Raw genomic sequence first — 21,082 nt, 5'->3', positions numbered from 1 at the left:
TGCTCCACCGCTGCGTCCATGCATTAATGGAGTTAAACAACATGCACACGCGCGCGCACACACACACACACACACACTGAAAGATGCTCAAGGCCACAGGATGATTTGGAATATCCAACTGCTGAAAAAACATGTCAGGCTCAGCCATCCTGGCTTGTACTTTACAAAAAAGAACAAAAGATCGAATCAAATAAACCTCAGGAAGGTTGTATTTTCACGTGTTGGTTAGATTATTTCTGTGTCAACAGGATTATGCAAAAACTACAATGGAATATTAAAGACAAGGGAGATTTCACTAATTTGCATAATGGTGAGAAACCTAATTAGCCAATCACCATAGAGATTTGGGACATGGCCCAGGCAAGCTTAACAATCATGGAGAAGCATTCCATTTCATGTGCATCTAAAATGCATCCAGATTAAAGTCTGAGAAGGGGAAATCACTTTTTGAACGAGTGACACAAAAACCAGCCCTGAGCTAAATGCTAACAGCTGCAAATATTCTATAAATAAATATAACACAATGTTTGCTTGAGGCTGAAGGCCATGTTTTGTGAAAATGAGGCACTGTGTACGGTGTCCTGGACGTGCAAGAACACTTTTACAAATCTTGATACAAATTTACATTTCCCCGGATATAAATTTACATTTCAGGAAACAATCTTATGGAAAGGGAGAGTCCCAAATCTGGGGTTGACCCAAAAGTGATATCCTACCGTGGCCGGGTGGTGAAATTGTTGTTTGTCTGTGGCCTGTGATGAGCTGGTGACTTGTCCAGGGTGTTTCCCGCCTCTCTTCCGTAGCTTGACCCCGCCACCCTTAGGCGTTACCGCTAGGTGTCAACTGATACTGGACGTTTCTATCGGAACCGTGCATCAGATTTCATGAACAACAACAACAAAAGAGACCGAGTCAGAAATATTCTTTTATTTACAAATATGTTTTTTCCATTTGCATAGAACATTTAAAATTCCAAAATAAAAGTAAAGATATTATAGTAAACAGATTTAGGGAATCTTGTTGTATGCCGCATAATTCAGCTCGAGAAAAAGTTCACTTGTTAGAATCAAAGCTTCGAAGTTGTTTTTCATCCGTATTAAATAAATATAGATAAATAAGATCTGACTTTATTCCAACAGAGGGAACCATTTAGCTTTTTTTGCGCAGCATCCACAATCAGTATATATTATCACACTCTTCATTACTGTCGTCAACACCAACATTATGACATTACATTTGTTTTTTAGGTCTTACAGAATCAAGACTTTTTGGTACGTAGTGATTATTTTAAAGTCAGAATTCTCTCTTCAGAATGCCTTCAACATTCATCATCTATACTTTGTGCAGCATAAAACAGACAGTATTATGGCTGTATTAAATGGACTCGCTTTGGTGCAGCTTTAGTTCAAAGTAAAACCTGCAAGTCTTTGTAAAAAATCTGCAACACAGCCCTCTTAAATTTTACCTGAATAATTCATTATTGCTGCTCTGGACAGTTAGAAGAAAAAAAAAAAAAAAGCAATGCAATCATCACGCTATAAAAAATACCCATCTGCAACAGTGTATTCTCACGGTGCTCTACCTATTAATGTTAATGTTTCTAATTAAGTTTGTTCTGCTGTAGTTATCAGTGTCACTGCTGAGTGTTTGCAGGAAACATTGCGAGGATCCGCCGGTCACTATGGAGACATCCTGCTGTCCAGTCAGACGGGCAACCCATCGTCATCCTGCAGGGATCTGCAGGGCCTCGTGACCCAGTAGAAAGAGGAGCGCCTCTTACTCTGTGTTGAATCCAATCAGTTCAATTTACTAAACAAAATAAAACCTCTGAATTCAACCTTGTTGACTTAATCACCTTTGACTCTGAGATCCCCACAGCAGGAAGTCTGATAGGACTAGATTCATACCTCAGCTGTGTCCCTCTGTCACCATGACAACACCTGTAATCCATCCTTTATTACACAAACACTCTATTTCGTTTAACTTAAAAAAAGCCATAAGCATCTGCCCCTGTCCTGTCCTGTTTCTCTCTCGCGCCCCCCCCCCCCCCCCCTCCTCCCCGACAATGTAAAGCTGACAAAATGGAACAATTTCCTCTTTGGTACAAATCTTATAAAATAGTTTTGCATCTTTGTTTTATCATTAATGACAAAAAGCAGAAAATGGAGGAAATATTACAACAGACTTGCAAACATATATCTCCACAGTAGTTTAAAACATTAAGAACATCTGCAGCCTTGCTAATAAATTACATCAAACTTGTCAAATTCATCTCTAATCTTTGCTTTTTAGTTCTCGGCTGCTTCCTTAAGCTACAGAGACGGAATGAAGGGAGTTTCTGTGTGCAGCGCCGGAACTTCAAATTTCCCATCCTCTTCCCTCTGCATCTTCCACATCCACCTACCATCTATCACTTCCTTTTCCCCACTCCCCAACTCTGAGAGAAGCTTATGTAATGCGTCCGTGTCTGCATGCACAATTCTAATTGCAAATTCAAATTTTGACTTTGTTTTGCACGTGCGCTGCAGCATTCTACGGTTACACAGAAATCGTAATTATTAAAGTAAACAGATATGGACTTCGGCGTGCTCCCTTGCTTTCTCTCCGCCCACCTCCGGGACGCACGCCATATAATTTGGGTGGTTTGGCTGGTGCAGTCAGTGCAGTGGCGAACATAGTAGCAGATGCTGGATCAGTTATGGCACAGAAAGGCCTCACAGCTGTGCAGAAATGATCACAGGGTGGGGGTACATGTTAAACAAGAACATGGAATCAAAAAGCAGGCCATTTCATGCTCAGGTAAGCATGATTGGATTCGTTGCAGTGGCCCAGGAGTCCCTAGAAATGGAAATCCCTTCCTGGCTGAAAGCTATGCTTGTGGAAATTATAGCGTGAGGGCTGTTTGCTAAGAGGCCGGCTGAAAAGTCCTGTGGCCCTTCAGGAGAGCCGCTTTTTGCGTTAGTACTTCTCCTCGGGGATGACCGTGTTGAAGGGGTGGTCCCAGAACGTGGAGGTGATTCCAAAGCCTGAGGGAGAGATGTGAGAATCGCAATCAGATCAACAGAGCCGAACCTTAAAGCGGGACGTCTCAAATCTCATGTTTCCGGGGCTCACCTGCTCGCTGGTGCTCAAAGTGGTGCTTGACGTGGTAGGCCTTTAGGTTGTACATGTAGGAGCCTCTCTTTGGCGAGCCGTAGTGCAGGTAGTAGTGGATCATATCGTACATGACGTAGCCACACAGGCCCCCCACAAAGACGCTCTTACCAACGCTGTCTGGCAGGATCTTGTCAAGCGTTACGTAGAAACATCCCACCACCAGGGAGGCCAGGCCAGGCGGGAAGACCAGCCGGGAGCCGTCAAACGGAGACTGTGGACAAAAGAGTTGGTGCCATCCCAGGAGCGAGATCAGAACATAAACACGAAGCCGAGGCGCGTCCAGCGGGACCACACCTTTATTTATCAGCCGCACATCACAGCACATTTTGGCATTAGCTGCTCACTCCGAACTCGACGAGTGGAACGATCCGTCTCAGATCAGAGAGAAGATCTCAACTAAACCGGTCTCTGACCCCGAGGCCGAGGCCCAGTGTGCTTGTACCTTGTGGTGCTGTCCATGCAGGAGGAAGTGAAGCATGATGAGGTAGTAGTTATGAGCAGGTGGCTTCATGTGAAAGATAAAGCGATGGATGCAGTACTCGATGAACGACCACAAGAACCAGCCGAACAAAAACAGCAGGGGGAAAAGATACTTATGGACTGGGATGGAGAAGTCTGAGAGCACAAGTAACGACAGATACATGAACAATGCGTGGCTATGTGCATATGTGAAAGAGCTCGAGTCTGGGTCTGAGTCTGGTCCTCATGTGGCCAGAAGGTGAGCTTGTGACTTGTGCAGGCAGGTTAGTGTCACCTGAAGTGAAGACCACCCTGGTGGTGCCCGCTGCCAGGCTGGCGTAGCAGTGCCAACTTAAATAAAACACAATGGGAAGCCACACCACTGGTACCCAGTACCTGTGGAGAGCAGACACAGTGTGGGTTGTTTGGTGGACAAAACCAGAGGAGCGATTGTGATTTACACCAAGAATTATTGTCCTACATTTATTTTATTTACATTGCTAGATTCCTTAACCATGAAAACAAACCTTTAATAATCGTATTCACATTGATTTAATTATTGGTGTCATGGTGAAGGCAGCAGAAGACAGAACAAATCTCTTTACCTGCTATAAGACGACGCTTGTTACAAATCTCTATCTCTAATATTAAATGTCCAGCAGGACCAAACGCTTGTGTACCCCCCATTTATAGAAAAATCTCAAAAATATCCGCAATCCAGATCCGATCTTGACAAAATTCAGTAGTGAGATAGAGACCCCCCAGCCCCACCCCACCCTACATGACTGTACATGACTTTAACCAATATCTTGGTTGATCTGTCAATAATCAACCGAGATATTGAAGAACACACTTTAAAGCTCCTTTTGCTGCAATGTTAACAAAAATTTCAAAGTGCTCCAGAATCAGGGATCTCTTCTAGATCAATACCAAAATGTAATAATCTGTTCCTGGTAACATTCCCAACATTTCCTGAACATTTCATGCAGATCCATCCAGAACCTAAATGTGGCATGCTAAACAGAGAAGAGTGGGGGTCCGATGAGGTGCCATTCTAGTTTAACTATGTTTTATCACACGGTATTTATAACTTCATATCAACAAAAGAAGGATACATTTCTGTTTCATCCTTCCAGATTCTCATGGATAGTATACCCAGTGAACATGACAGTCTCCCACCTTACCAGGAAGTCTTGGTGCTGGCCTCCATGAAGGGGTTTCCGAACAGCCTGATTGGCCTGTCGACTGGCTGATGAACCCAGGCATCGTACTTCTCTCCGAGGTGGCCAACCTGCCAAGCCAGTGGCTTCCCCCAGTCCACCAAATCCTGGGGATGAGAGAAACATTCCACACTGGTCAGGGATGTTCGCCGTTTTCTCCAGCAGGTGGCAGCAGACACCGGAAACCAATCAGAGCAGAGCCTTCTTTGCTGATTGGCTCGATGGGCTCTGCAGGTTTACTCTGCTATAAATGAAAGATTTCCATCTTCGGTCCAAAGACCAGAGAATGAGCTACTTTTTACAAGCTCTTTACAGCCTCCTCATGGTCCTCTCACATGAGACGCATCGCCGTGGCGAGGGCGGACGGCGAAGATAAGTACAGTGAAATACAATGTTGCAGGGTTATTCAGGTGAATGAATAGTAGAATGAAACTCACAGGCTTGACAGTGCTCAAACCTTCAGACTAGATCAATTAGGAAAAGAGGAACGTTGCCAGGGCGACAGTGTCTCCACTTACGAACCCCCTCTGACAGCATTCATGTGAGATGGCCTAACAGGTTAACAGGACGTTAAACTGTACAGTGAAAGTCGTGTAGTAGAAGTACGAGTACAGTGACGGAGTATTCAGCTAGTACTTTACGAGACGCTCCCAAACAGAGCTCAGACTCCACCGAGACTTCCTGTCAGAAGAAGACCTGGATCAATCGAGAGGCCAGTCAATTGATGGGAGTTGAAGAAGGTGGCTGCAACAGGTAAACGAGGAAAATTGAGTCCTTTGTCTGAAGGCGCACCTTGGTATGCATCACTCCTTGGAGGACGGTGACGTCTGCTCAGCACATCACCAGGATGGTGCTGCTGCCCCCCCCCCCCCCCCCATACAGGAGTGCTACACCTAGGAATGAGCTCATCAGAATCATTAAAGCGCCTCATAAACCCAACCAAATGCTGATCCACCTGCTGCGCCTGAACCCAAACCAGCAGGTTCCGGGACAGCTTCGGGGCAAGGCTTACTACGCGAGGAGCCGTGCATCTCAAGACTGCCGAGCAACAGGATGAACAAGACGGACGAGTCGAATCAGTCGTCAGGCCGTGACAAGCCTGAAACTGGTGCAAAATACTTGAATGAATGGGTCATTATGTGCATACGCATGAGGACAAGCGTCTCTGGAAGGGACGAGTCCCGCGGGTTCAACTTTCACACGGTTTCAACACCGGCCTAAACAATACAGGATCAGCATCAGAAGTCAAAAAGCTAAAGAAAAGGACAAACCGTGTAGTTTGTTCATAATAAGGAGCTATTTTTTTTAATGTACGTTGTGAAAATAAGACATATTTATAATTTTCACAAAGTTTAAAAGTCTGTTATAAAGGAAGGAGAAAGAACGGGATGCAGCCGTCCGATGACATCAAAAACACAAAGGCTTATTCTAGTAAGATACGTTTCTGCACACAGAAGCACGGTTTCCATGGTTACACGCTGAATTCCGACTCAGATGAAGGTTTGTGGTGGTAACTTTTTTCACAAACTTTATTAACAAATCTCCATGACTGCGGAGCGTGTGTGTTATGGAATGAAGCAAGGTGAATAACCTGACGGCTGTTCACCCTTTCTTCCCCTCTTATCCACACCCACACATGCACATGCATACACACACACATGCATACACACACACACACACACACACACGCACACGCACACGCACACGCACACACCCTCCATCTTGCTTGCTCTCTCATTCCAACAACATTTTCCACATTTCAACAGACACACATCACACAGTTTCTCCGTGGAGGAATGCTCAATGCTCTCATCAGGTGATCGGATTCCAAATCGCACACAAACACACCTTCTCCAAATCCACGGCGCTGCAAAGACTGAACGGGGAGTTTTCCTCCTCCTCCGTCGCCTTCTTTTCTGTCGTCTTGCCTGCTGTGTCTTCGTTGAGCTGTTTGGGGTCCTTCCTCCTCTCCCTCAGACTCTGAAGAAAAAGACGACACAAAAAGACAATTACCAGCAGGAAGGCTCCATCACGGGGACAAACTAAGTGGCTGATTGGTTTGTTTCTGCCTCGCTGGTCGTCAGAGCATTGAACAGTGTCAGGGCGGTTCTGAACCAGGAAACAGGGGGCTGCTTATTTACAGTCGGACCTTAAACAGCGCCATCTTCGTTCAAGGGTCACACATTAGCTTATGTTCAGGATGGGATTCTCACTTCTTGTGATCTTTCACCTGAGTACCAGAACATTCCTGTTCTGTTGCCAATCCGGTGGCACTGACAGTGAGATCAGGCCCACTGAAGGAGGATCAATACAGGATCAATACTCTCACCTCAGCCCCCGCCCTTAAACCCTCAAAGTGGCCAAAAAACTGATTGACGTTCATTCAGATAACACGTGTGTGGAGTCACACAGCTCATTATTTCCATCAGGGTTGACCTTTGCTCTCTTCTGTATATGTATAACCATGGAATGGTATATTTCATGGTTACGGCCACATGTGACTTTTACATTTCACATTTACAATCCTCAACCTTTGACTGAAACAATAAATGAGGATATGACCTGCTTAGCTGTCAGTCTTTCTAGGAATGAAAAAAAGAAGCGTTGGTGTGGGTGGGCCATGCCTCATCAGAGGCACGCCAAGCTCAGCTTCCCCTAAAATATTTGCTGTGTTTTTCATTTCAGCGACTATAAATACGTTGGAATCAATACTCAATTTTGTCAAGATCGGATCGCGGATATTTTCGAGATTTTTCATAAAAATGGGGGTACACAATATAGGGGAACTGAGCTGCTTGGAGGAGGTCTGTGCCCTCTGAGTGCTTTTCTATCAGAGCCTACAAGGTAAACCCGCCAATGATTACACATCAGGAAATCAGAAACGTGTTGTCCTCGTGCAGCACGATGGGTTACAATACTTAAAAGTGTCTACTAATCAATATCAGTTGGTGCCTGTAGATCCTGAATACCATGCCAGGGCACTGATTCTCTGCTGTAGCAGCGTTAGCTATAAAACCATTTACTCTGAGAGCAGACAGGAAATAGCATCTCTGAAACACACCAAATCATGCAGCGTGATATTTTTATGTCGCTTGACACGCCCTCCTCTGTGTCAGCAGCAGCGAAGGCCATGGCCTACGTGAGGGAGTGAGAGTAAAGAGTGATTCTCCACTTCATCCCACTTTAAAGAACTGGCTCAGCCAAAGGTCAGTGCCGCACCAAGCATGACTTAGAAAATGTGATGCAACTATAAAAACGAAAACCTTTCTTTGATGTGAACGGTGCCGTGAATGAAACCGCCGCTGCTGCGGTCAAAGCACATCTTCAGCTCAGACTCTGGTACGAACCGACGGGCGGAGCAGCAACCAGACTGCGTCACATCCTGCAGACAGATAATCAGGCCTCTGCAGGGGCCTGATTATCTGTCTGCAAGATCTTAAAGCAGCAAGATCTCACCCCAAGACTGCTGATATTTAATTCGCATTCACTTCATGCAACAAGACTGCAAAAGAGGCAATTCAAACACACGCCTCAAGGTTCGACTAATACTATACTTTCACTGTTTATTATTTCAGTACAAACACTCCACATATGGATTCTTTACTGCTTGATGCTCCAATTGTTCCTGCTATGCAACTCAGAGACTTGGTCTCCATGGAAACAACCAACACGGCTCCAAACAAACATTCCGCACCGGCCTCACTGGTGCATCTAGTGTGCAACCTGTAATCCACGTTATGGATTAACTTCAACTGGAAATTATTTAAACGATTGTAAAAAAATATAAAATAAAATTATTATCACATAAAAAAACAAACAAAAAATCATAGCTAAAATAAAGCTGAAATGTTCTCTGTTTTAAAGGTGCAGACGTGCCGCGGGTCTGAGTTCTGTCTTATTACACATCATGCATTTCAAACGGCTGAATCTTCCTCACACTGCATGCGGCCTTCCTCTCGTTCTGCACTCGTCCTGCCGGAGCGCCGGAGCGACGCAGGAAGCTTCCGCCCCTGCTGATGCCTGGGAGCAGGCGGAACAGGCCCTGCAGCATTGTTTCTGAGTGAACAAATCATCAATGTCCCTGAACTGACAATGAAAAGGACTTGTTTTATTGTCCTGAACGAGGTTTCTCTCGCACACATGCACAAACGTTCATGGATTACATGGTCATTGCGTAACATCCGTGACTCAACTCCACCCAGCGCTGCTGGATGGGTTGACTGCTTGCAGACCGGATTGATTCTTTTTGCAGGGTGGGGTTTGAGCAGAAAGAACCCGCAAATCCAAATGAAGGTAACAAATCCAGGACCCCCCCCCCCCCCCCCCCCCTCCCCCCTCCCCCACTAACATTTTCCAACACTGCAAAAGAGACGTTTTTTCCAACAATTTCTCTGATCTCAAAAACGTTTTTTCTCTATTATTTAAACGGTGGCTCATTTCAGTTTGGAGTAGAAGAGGGAAAGGTGAGCGACTGAAAGGCCATTAGGGAAATCCAAAGCCACGGCACCATGGATACACGGCGTTTGTCAGGCCGTTCACCTGAACTGATGCGCTCAGCTGACCACAAACAAGTCGTGCAGCATCAGCGCTTTCACTTACAGCTAAATGGCTTCACCTTTGAACAGCACATAACCTTTCAAACATTCCCAACAGACAGAAATCAATTCTAAACATCTCAACTGAAACCACACAGCTGCAGTTTGATCTGACTTTTAATTTGCCACTCTGTGGAGGCAAAAAGTCATCTGCATGTACGTGGATTTGTTCTCTCACGAAAAGAACGCTATAATAACCCACGCCTTTGATTGCACCTTGGTCAGAAAGGCTGCTTGCGTTTAACAAGAGCTGCTCCGATACCACTCCATCCGACCAGCGTGTTCAGACTAATGTCAGACTAATGCTCTCTAATTTCTATCAGCTTGTCACTCAAACCGTTCTTCCCTTCCTGAAGGTGCAGCCGGACATGACAACATTACATCAGCTGCTGTAAAGGGAACGGTGAAAGCAGCATCTGGGTTGAGGCCCTACTTGCGGCCTTCTCCCCTCTTTGTGCCCGTGCACGCTCTACCTCGGAGCAGAGACAATGGATGCATACCTGAGCTGTTGACATAGCGTTCGTCTCACAACAGCTCTTCATCATGTCAAGAATGGTGCCCGTTGACGTCATTGCTGCCATTGTACTCCTCTGGTTTTTAGGGTGTGATTAAATACATATCAACAGCTCTGTATAGAATTCATTCACAACGCATGTCAACTTTGCTGCTGGAAAGGAAGCCATGTTTTTGTAGTTATTCAAACAGCAGATTCACATTTGCGTGCATCCCCGTAGAATTCCATAGACGACACAAATTGTACCTCAGTGCTACCGGTAGTTTTTAAGTCAGTCAATTAAGTTGTGTTATTGTACAACAGCATCAAACATGCATTTGTGGTGTAATCGTTGTATAAAGGCTGAAAGAAATGCAACTGCAGGTGTGCTGCAGGATGCAGAGGAATTCTGGCCTGATAATCCGTCAAGAAATATGTTGATTGGCTCTGGAGGAGTCTGATTGAGAGGCGGCTCAGAATCTCAGATCAAATAACCAATCAAGAAAACTAGAAAAGCACAAAACTCCACCAAACAGCTCATTCCTAACTGGATTTACACCGTCCACATGTTGATCCAGATCAGCATCAAAAGGTTCTAGATTGTTCTTGATATCTTTAATAGCAGGAAGTGCAATTCGAAAAAATAATTCAGACACATTGTTTTAGAGAAACACACGGTGACTCAATGGCCTCCTTCTGTCCAGGTCGGGGACAAGCAGAGAGACATCAGGAGAGGAGCGCTGTCCCGGTAGGAGGAGCAGTAGAAAACAATGAGAGACAAACGACAAAGGAGATGACCGGTACCATCCCAACAGAGACGCCATAGTCCGCCTCTGCAGTATGAATGGAGGAGGAGGAGGAGGACAGCGAAGAGGAATCTTATATATGAGTTTGAGATGCACTATCTGAGACCCGGACAGCCAGGGAACCATGACGCTTCTACAATTAAAAGGCACATCACTGGGTAGTTTATGGTTTCTAGTGTGTCCTTGTCCCCCTTTGTGTTGAGCCCAACTGATGAACTGATGAAAAAAAGAATTAAAGATTGAAAAAGGGCTGAGTGGGACAGATATTAACTAGAAAAGCACTCAGACAGCAGAGACCTCCACCAAGCAGCTCATTCCCCTCCTAACTGGATCCACATGGTGATCTGGTTCACCATCAAAAGGTTCTACATTGTTCTTGGTATCTTTATACACCAACCATGAACAATAAAAGTGAATCAGAGTTGATGTGCATTTTTAACTGATTTTTGAATCCGTAAATGGAGTTTTATATTATTTTACTGACTCCATTCTGGGTCCGATCCGGATGAAATTTGGTGGTGAGATAGAGACACCATTAAAATAATCAATCACACATCCACGGGAGTGCCAGATGGACGAGACATAAAGACGCCACTGACAATTACTTTGCCTTTTCAGATCGCCTGAACACGTCGAGCTTCATATTTCAATAACCTGTTTACAATCAGGCGAGAAAGCCATGCCGCCATCCTAACCCAATAGATGGCGTGAAACCATTTACACGTGAGACCAGCAGCGCACCATGACGGAAGCGCTGGTTTCGCCGCATCGTCACACCGACACACGGTTTACCGACTTTATAAAGGCTTTCAAGGGTCAATAAATACACAACCAATGGGGAAATCATGTTTCACCACTTTAATGACACCCTAATCCAGAACTTATACACGATGCAGAATAGATTCAACAGTTACATCCAACAGCTTCTCCCTCTGTTCCCTTTTACGTTCCTAAAACGGTATCGTTTTCTTGTTGTTGTTGTTCATTATGCCTTAAAGGCCGTCTCACCAGCGACACTGAATCGCTTCTCTTCCTGCCGTGCGTTTCTGTGATTCTATTGCTGTGCTGTTTATGGCGAGAGAGAGAGAGAGAGAGAAAGAGTGGAAATCCATACCAGTACTAATACACACAAATACACTGCATCATGTCGAATAACAATCAAATAATGGACAAATAGGTTATTAAGAGAGTTTTATGATCGTCGTCTTGGGATGATTTGGTGGCTGGCGATGAATCATCACTAAAGAAACTCAAAAAGGCTGAATTCATTCTTTAATAGGGGAGCTGTAGAAATCAACTTGACAGCATCGCAAACTAGAAGGGCTTTAGCACAGGTAATTAAAGCCTCCCATATCACCACTGGTATATCTGTGAGGTCAGGCGATTGTTTAAAGGATAATAAAAGACAACACGCGCACACACACACATCTGTCTGTTTATTATATGTCAAAAAATGCATCTGCCGCCATGCTATCAGAAACAGAGCAGCTTCGTCCCTCTAAGAAACATCTTAATCCCATTCTGTATTCCTTGTTTAGTTGGTTGTGTAAAAGAAACTGGCATTTGTAAGTCCTTCTACAACAGTATGCTGTAAAATAATAAATAAATCACCCTTGTACCCTGTAATAAATGTTTGGTTTTTATTACAAACGGTTCTCGTATGGTTATTCCAGAAATTAAAGATGTTCTCTCTTAACGGAAAATCAAAGATTTGGAGTTCCACCAATCCAAGTCCATTTTTTAACGGGGAAGAAACTCACAGCAGAAACGCTGTGTTTTGTGATGTGTTTTGTGATGCGAAATGTAAATCAACTTAAGTTTTGTGCCGATCCTTTACTCGAAATTATGACACAAGGCAGTGCGTTAATATACATAAAAACAACCCGCAACTCCCATAATGTTCTAAAGTACTTTAACGTCCCCGTTTATTTATGCAATAGCAGCAAAGACTCGAAACTCACACCGCCTGGGTCAACCTGTAACGAGCTGGGCGTTGTGACAGCTGCAGGTATGTGTGTGTTCCTGAAGGTGTGTCAACAGCGGCTCCCTAGTCGGACTCGTGGAGAGAGCAGGGCCAAAGTTCAGGAACACTTTGGAAAGTTCAATAACACTGAGAAGTCCACGAGCTCTGAGCACTCGGATGGCACATCAATCGCATCGCACAGAGTCGACAGACCAACAGACTGACCAATGGCGGCCCGCCTTTACGAAACCATTTCACACATTATAAAAGCTTTAAATCGTGACCCAATACGCAAGAGCCAAGTCTGAGATACGATCAGAGATCAGAGTTGAAACCCGTCTCCACCTGTTTGTACGCCTCTTATCAAGCAGTCGTGACAGCCAATCAGACGAAGACACTGGCCTCGGCTGATCCGACAACTCCAAGGTGTCAATGAGTCTCAATCAAAAGGCAGCAAAAGCATTATCTGGTTGCTCGCTTATCTCCCTAATTATCACTGCTCTGGTTAGCTATTTAATGATGACATCATCTGGGTCAGCAGGAAGTCTACGTGACTGTGGAAGTGCTCACACTGGTGTGTGTGTGTGTGTGGGGGCGGGGGGGGGGGGGGCAGCCTTGTGAAACAACATCATTAATCTGTGACCAACCGCACATCTGGATCCCCACTCACCCCTGCCAGGTGTGCTACGTGTGTCTGGAGTGTGACGTGCACTTCTAAAGCTAACTATACACGCTGCTGCTCTGGAGCAACGTGGAGAAGAACCCTTCCACGCACGTCCACAAGGCGGCTCATTGATCAGCCTTTCAGCAGCTCGCCGTAGATGCTGGACGGTCATCAGAACGCAAGGCAGTGGTGAACACAGTCCCGACACGCATAATGTGAATCACCTTAATCTGTTGGACCGCCAGCCTCACAGTTTGACTGTTAATCCCTCAAATCCTTGACACACAACCTGAACTCCTTCCAGGAGACGCAGACATCCTGTTCGACGTTTCACTCTCACTAAAATCCCAATTTAGCCTTATATATCATCTCCCAGGTTGTCACACAACGTTTCAGACTCCCTGGACCTTCGAATCGGTAGAAATAATCAAAGCATCCCGTGTTTACGCTCCACGGGTTCTAGACAGATTATAAAGCTTCCTTTATTTTTTCCTTTATTTCACATACAGCACAAAGCAGAACAAAGCCAAGGTCTGTCTGCGATATGAAAACAGTTCAGCTTTCAAATTATTAATATGGATGGAAGGATGGATTGAGGAAGAGCACGAGAAGAAGCGGCTCATTGAATACACGCCATTGTCGTGCCAAGATAACTGGAAGCAGAGTTAAGGTGAGCCTCGGCTTCAAACATCCCCTGGATGTGGCTCACCAAAATGGAATAACACTTTGTGAGTAATCCTTCTTGCAAACACACAAACGCCGCTGGAGACATAACCTCACAACCCTCCTCGGTGGAGGTTAGAACAGTGCACGACGTGCAAATCTGCTTCTTACATCTTTTAAAAGCAATCAAAAGTGAAAATGGTACTTCTTAAAAACACAGTCCAGAAACAGAATCACTCGACAAATACTCAGACATCCTTACTGTGCGTACGCGTGTTGATAAAAAGGATCACTCATCTCCATCTAACTCAAAGAACCAGCCAAACCAGAATGACCAGGACTCCAGATTCCACCGGCGCTCTCTCTCTCCCTCGCTCGTATTTGTGTAGGAATTTAGAGACTCTGTGTAGCCAATGACTTTGTGCAGCGGGTATCATGTAGAGGCAGTGACTGGTGACGCACGTGTCGGACAAGCCTTCAGCTTCAGCACACGCCGCTGCATTCTTTACATGAGAGCTGTTCACATTAACAGACGAGGCGAATCCGGTTTCAACGTCTCCACCCGCACTTTTGGTGCAGGAAGCAGGAATTCAGATCCGTGCTGGAGGAGCCGTGGCCTCCTGGGCAGTCTATACCACCGCCAAGGAGGGTCTGTTTTTGATGCCGTTTGATTGTTAGCAGGATTATGGAAAAACTGTTGGATGGATCTTGACATTTTTTTGAGAGCGATACCCGCCTGGATACAACAAACCCCACGCCGCGGATTTTCCCCATTTATTTCTAATGGAGGCTTTGTAAACAAAAAAATTATGTTTTGTAAAATCTGCATTCAATTCACTCACCAAAAATCACCTGAGCTGAAACCGGCTACGCCTCCTAATCCGGACCAGAGTGCACATTTCGTTCCTTTCATGCTAATGTTGGAATAACAATAAAGATTCCTTTATTCCTTGAACATGCAACATCCTGGCAGAGAATGACTCCGAGCTTTTTACTTGAACGGAACGCCATAAAGCAAAGGATGTTGGATTTAAAACAAAGAAAGCGCATTATCTTCCAATGGAATAGAAATAGTTTTATCTTAATTGCATTGTCTTCATTATCATTGGAAGCCAAATGCATAATTAAAAACCAACTCCTGAATCTAAACCATCATATGCATCCACTATCTTACACTTACTTTATTGTATTGGCAAGAGTGTTTCAAATCATGGAGGAAATGGACAACCAGTTCGCCGCTCACAAAATAAGTGACATCAAAAACCTTTTTTTGATGTAATATTTTACAAACCTAAGTGGAAACTCAATCCCAGTGTTACATATTCTACTCTGCGCTTGTATTAATGGCCACTGGCAAACATTAGCAAGGCGTCACAGCTCTCCAGCCAATCAGATCCAATGTGGGATCACAACAGACCAATGAAAACGAACAAAATCAAAGAGAAAAGATTCATGAACACAAAAGGTGCACTGTGAGGACGAAGGCTTCTCTCTGCCGCTCAAATCGATGACGCCTTCCAAACATATTTAATCTCCATTCCCTCTGACCATCCACACAGCCCCCCCCCCCCACCTTGGCCTCGCTTTCCCAAGAGTTACCATGGCGATGGCAGGATGAGCCACCCGAGGTCTGCACCTGAGCACTAATTGTGATGTCAGCAGTCTCTATGGTAGCAAAGGTAAACAACGTGCTGGGTACTGCGTTACCACGGTGACGAACTAAAAGCGGCTCTTCAGAGTTCGAACGCAGGCGGTTCACCCGGACGGCGCGACATGCGCAGCAGGTCTGATGGAAGAGCAGGTAAAAAAAAAAAAAAGTAAAGTAACTACAACGCGGTTAATTTACATTTACAAAAGCCCTAAAAGGACGACGCCTTGCTCATCATCTTCAGTTTGTCCACCTCTTACTCGGCTTGGCCTCCGGAGAAAGACAAGCGCATCATTGAGAGACGGGTCCATGCAGATAACAGCCTGCATTCCAGCGGCCCGTTTGGCTTCTCCTCCGCCGAGTTCGCTTAACTTCCACCACACTTCCAGTCTCATTGTCTGCACAGCTTCTCATTTTGCCGAGCTTATTCCATACGGCTGCCGTTGTTCATTCTTTCGTTTACGCTCTCTCACATTCGTCATTCCTCCCACACAACAATCCGAGCACTATACTCCCGAGTGCGGGACCATAGAGCCTGCATTCTCCCGTACGTGAGGTTTAAATACCACAGCCTCTGCTGAACTCATTTACGTCTCATTCCATGTATGGGCAGAGACGATGAGAGCAACAGATTGAAAAATGGAGGAATGTGCCAAGCAGAGCCGAGCAGGGAATTTCAACATCCTTTCCTCAGGTAGAGCTAAGCTTCAAGGCTTCTAAAGGTGACAGGAGCACAGATCAAACAAAGGTGTGCCCCGTAAAGCTCCGCCCATTAAAGGAATGAGCATTATGATGGATATGCAAATATTCAGTATTAAGCCTCGTAATATAAAATCTGAGCATAGTTATCCCTGAGGAAGCAAAACAGAAACCGCTTCATGAATTGAGGTGCCGAATCTGAAAATGTGCCCCAAACGGAATCAGACTGGAAAACGTCTTTGAGATACCCTCCATTCCGGGGGGACAAATGGTCCGTTATTGTCCAACTTCATGTAGTGATCAGTTTTTTATTATCAATCTATTCCGGAAGCACGAACCGCACGTCCCCTCATTCTGCAGCGTCGTTACTCATTTAGCACTTTGTGGTTCACTTGTCTGACAGCTCCGACTCTGCTCTGATACCGGGTCTATTGAAATCTGCTAAACTCCAGTGATAATGAGGAACTTGTTTGACGTTGTCTCACAGGAGTGAAGACCGACCGTGTAGAAAATGCTCATGAGGCTATTCCTCAATTTAGCTGCATTGGCCTAAACACGATGATGATACCGGGATCACGAAGCAACAGCGAATTTATCATCTGATCTTAATCAAACTGTCAAAGTAAAGAACAAAATAAAATAAAAAGATTCTTCTTTGAACAATCCAAACCTTGATGGAATCTGCTGAACCGATCCAGACATAAAATTCTATCCTCCAGCCTTTCAGTATTAGCGTGTCAAACTGCGACGGCTCCGTCTGCTTTCGGGTTCCGACCCTGGATCTGCAGATATTCTGTTTATTTAATAGACTTGACTCAGGTTCAAATCAACATAATAATTAGGACATCCCTTATGATTATTATTAAAATCACTGAGCTGTTTGTTTTTGGATAATTCCTGGTTTCATTGTCATCGTGGAAAAGCACACACACACACACCCACACAAACACACACACACACAGGTACCTAAAGGAGGTTATATCAGCAGCTATTATGAAGCAGTTGAACTTATTGACGGTGTAAACGGAACCTCTGTTTGATTGTAAACCTTCCTTCTTACACACACACACAAACACAGAAGGATGTGAAAACCGAGGCATGAATAGATTCAAACAAAAAGTATAGTGGAGGACAGAGAGGGCAGCCTCCTCTGGAAAAAAGAGTCATCAAGACAGAAAGCACAAATCCTGCTCCAGAAGACCTCATCAGAATCTGAAGAACGAATCACAACAGTCTTGTGGCGTCACATTTGAAGCAGAAAGAAATCATTTGCTGTGAAAATTAATAGCATTGTCTAAGGATGGAATCTCAAAATAAAAGAAAGAGAAAAGCACTCGGAGAGCGCAGACCTCCGCCAAGCAGCTCAGTCCCCCTATATTGTGATTTAAAGCAAAAAATTATTGTCCTACATTTATTTGATCTATTTTAGAGATACTATTGAAATGGTCCAAGAACTAAATCGTTTTGTTGTGAAAATTCACCCAGATTTCAACTGGATCTGTCTCCTCAGGGATTAAAGACAGAACAAATCCGTTGACCTGCTCCGATGTGGAATCGACTCATATGACGACGCTAGTTACTTTATAATTTAGAAAAATCAATCGTTAAATGACCTTTCAAGCAAAAACCACCAAATTCAGCACCCTCTAGTTCCCTGTTCCTGCATCCTCCAGTTGCCTGTCCCGGCATCATCTAGATCTCTGTCCCAGCACTGGAGGATTTCTTCCTCAAACCAAACAGTGAATGGCAACGCTGGATTATTTCGACAATATTTAACATCGTCATCTCTCGCCTGTATCTGACCTCCCGGTTGGAGGAAGTCCAAGCGTAATAACACGTCTTTCAAGGCACAATGTCGAACTGAACATTAATCCCCTTTCTGCACTGGTAATTTGCTGCCTGGAAAAAATGCCGTTCAGAAGCCAATCATTAAAGAACAAAAGGTGGAGCAGGTTTGTCATTTGTAGGCTGCCCAAGGTCCTAGTGGAAAAAGAGACGAGGCACTGACTATTATTTGTTCTCCAGCCATACGTGGAGAACAAATCATTTCATTAGCAAATGGAATGTCCTGGTGACTCGGTCAGTGGGCTGAAATCGGTCTCATGACCTCCCGACTGTGGCGTCCAGAAGTGCCATTTCCCGAGAATTCCAGAGTATAATTCATCATCGTTCCGTGCTAAGCATGTAACGAGAACAGGCACTTTAAATACTTAGAGCTCGTTAAATTCTAAATTTCGACAAAAGTTTGCTTTTGACGTAAGGTAGAACAATCCCACAGTATGCGTCTGTTTAGTTCTAGAAAAAGTACGGGAAAAGGAAAGTATGACGGAACAAATGATATAGTAAGCGGTAAATAATAAACATAACATCTTATCTTTTACTCTTAACTTCGTAAATTACAGTTTATAAGGCTAAATACAAAATAAAATCAGGCTTTCTTCCAATAAAGCTCTCAGTGTAACAATAACAATTTAATTCAAACCTTATGTGAGCAAATCTTTATTAACACCATTAAACCACATGATTATTATTTAGTACAACCAAATTCCAATACGAGTCAGAATCTATGCAACCCAGAGGTGGATCCACACAGACAAAAAGTAAATAAATACATAATTATATTAATCTGGATATATAATGTAAAACTGAAGGATAATAAATCATTGGTGGCGTTTCTATTCCCATTCTTCACCTTATAATAGCGACACAAAGATGAGCCCAACAAAGTAAAACCTGGAGCCAGTAAATCTGGCACATTAAACACATTCATATAATAGATTTATAAAGTTATAAAATATACATATGTATATATAGAGTCCATCCCTGCTGTCTAATCAGGTTAAACCCGGCTACAGACGACAGAGAGGATAATTAATTTTCACCTTTTGGGGTTGATCAAATAACAATAGCAGCTCACAAAGACAAACAATTAACGACCTGTGTGGGAAGGCGTAAAAAATATATGCTGGTTATTGTAGGTGAACACAGCAGACACACCAGCGTGTGTCATCCTCATGGCTATAGGATGTATCAGGGACTGAGCCACGATGCCAATCCAGAAGGATAGGTTTAACCACTGGAAATCATACAGCCTGACAAGATGCATCCGACAGGGACACACGTGGAACACACGAGTGGGGGGAGACATGTAAATGTAGACTCTGTTGTTCAGAGATTTATGCAAACTCTGTGCTTCTCTCTCCCCCAAGGCAGAGAAAGTTCAACTGGATCCATTCCATCCAAATGGAAGCAAAGAAACGTCTCCGGGTTTTCCCCTCAAATTGATCTTGCCGACAATCCTTCCTGTCCCCAGTGGGACAGGACAAACCAGTTTCCCTCTTTCTCACCTATGCACACACCTCTTGAATCATTCATTGCACCACATACCCCCCCACCCCCACACTCCACCCAAATCTTTATTGCATCGCCTGCACGCACCTCCCTGCTCTGCTCCACCTGAGCCTCCCCTCTGTGACCCCCGCCCTATCATCACTGCAGCTGGGAGTTCCTCCTCTGCTCCATTTACAACCTTACACCGTTTTTAACATGGTCACTCAGTTTATTATCACAGAGTAGAGAAACATTTCCAGCTTCGCGCTCCCACCAGAACGGAACCACTGGATCCACCTGCCAGGTCTGGCAGTCATCACGGCTCTCTCCGGATCAACCCCCCCCCCCCTCCCCCTTTTTTGTCCACCTACGTTGTACATATTATGTGTCTTTTTAATTTTAATGTATTATTTTGCATCAATTTAGTAATTTATTTTTATTTTATTGGTGTTGTTAAATGTTGATGATTTATGTACCAAGGACTTTCAACGGAAACAAGACCACAAGGGCTTTTTTGAAATGCTCCTCTTAGACAGGATGTTTGACTGTACTTGTACTGTAATACATGCTACTATTTGACTGTACTTATACTGTAATACATGCTACCGTGTGACTGTACTTGCACTCTAACATTCTATCTAATAAATATATTCATCATCATCATCACGGCTGTTGTTTCCACAACAACGAGTTCACTCTAAACTAATGCAAAATGTTTAATTTGTTGCGTAAATAACGCTCCAATATTAGAACGCGCAGCTCCGAGCTCTCTGAAGCCCAGCCGGCAGGAGGACATGTCGCCATGTCCCCGTCATGTCCACTCACCCCCGGGTCTAGCGCCGCTCCGTCGCTGCCGTTGTCTTCCAGCTGCCCGATGTAGTACTGCTCCATCCACCGCAGCGCGTTCCGGGAGTGCCGGTGGGGGGGTCCTTCCATCTCACGGCTCACATCCTTCCCCGAGCGGCCGAGGAGCAGCGCCTCCCCGCCGGGGTGCAACCGCAAGAAGGCGGTCACGTCGTAGACCCTGGTCCCCTGGAGCACCCAGCAGGAGTCCTCGGTGCAGTGGGACGCCACGTCCTTCTGCGTAAAGACCAGAGGGGACGAGGACGGAGACATCCTTGGACAAGGGAAGGTGCGAAGTGTCCACCTGAAAGCCAAAAACAAAAGCGAACCGAGAGGAGCAGAGACACCTCCCCGGACGACCGTCGACCTGACTGAGAGTTAAAGTTCACGTTTACGCGCAGCGTCCCAAAGTGTTTAAGTATTCAGGAGACGACGGCGACAAAGAGGCGGAGTTTCAGAGGAGTTCAAGATTGATTGTTCCCGTTTGACGGTGAACGCAAGCCCATAAGTGTCTTAAAGTTTGACAATGTAATCAATATTCTC

The 21,082-nt window shown here is 44.7% G+C and overlaps 1 protein-coding gene across 1 annotated transcript; it reads right to left on the bottom strand.

The window, feature by feature from the left end:
* Nucleotides 1-2,063: 2,063 nt before the first annotated feature.
* Nucleotides 2,064-20,812, bottom strand: fa2h (fatty acid 2-hydroxylase). The gene is made up of 7 exons (XM_068739355.1): nt 20,522-20,812; nt 6,684-6,815; nt 4,800-4,942; nt 3,911-4,011; nt 3,599-3,771; nt 3,115-3,367; nt 2,064-3,026 (listed from the first exon to the last, which is right to left on the bottom strand). Exons 1-7 carry the CDS (start codon nt 20,810-20,812, stop codon nt 2,959-2,961), a joined length of 1,161 nt encoding a protein of 386 aa, XP_068595456.1. The 3' UTR covers nt 2,064-2,958.
* Between the last annotated feature and the right edge of the window lie 270 nt (nt 20,813-21,082).

The sequence above is a fragment of the Brachionichthys hirsutus genome, chromosome 5 (assembly GCF_040956055.1).
Source record: "Brachionichthys hirsutus isolate HB-005 chromosome 5, CSIRO-AGI_Bhir_v1, whole genome shotgun sequence".
NCBI classification, from domain to species: Eukaryota; Metazoa; Chordata; class Actinopteri; order Lophiiformes; family Brachionichthyidae; genus Brachionichthys; species Brachionichthys hirsutus.
The sequence above is the reverse complement of the archived record's forward strand: the minus strand, read 5'-3'. Positions and strand labels throughout refer to the sequence as shown.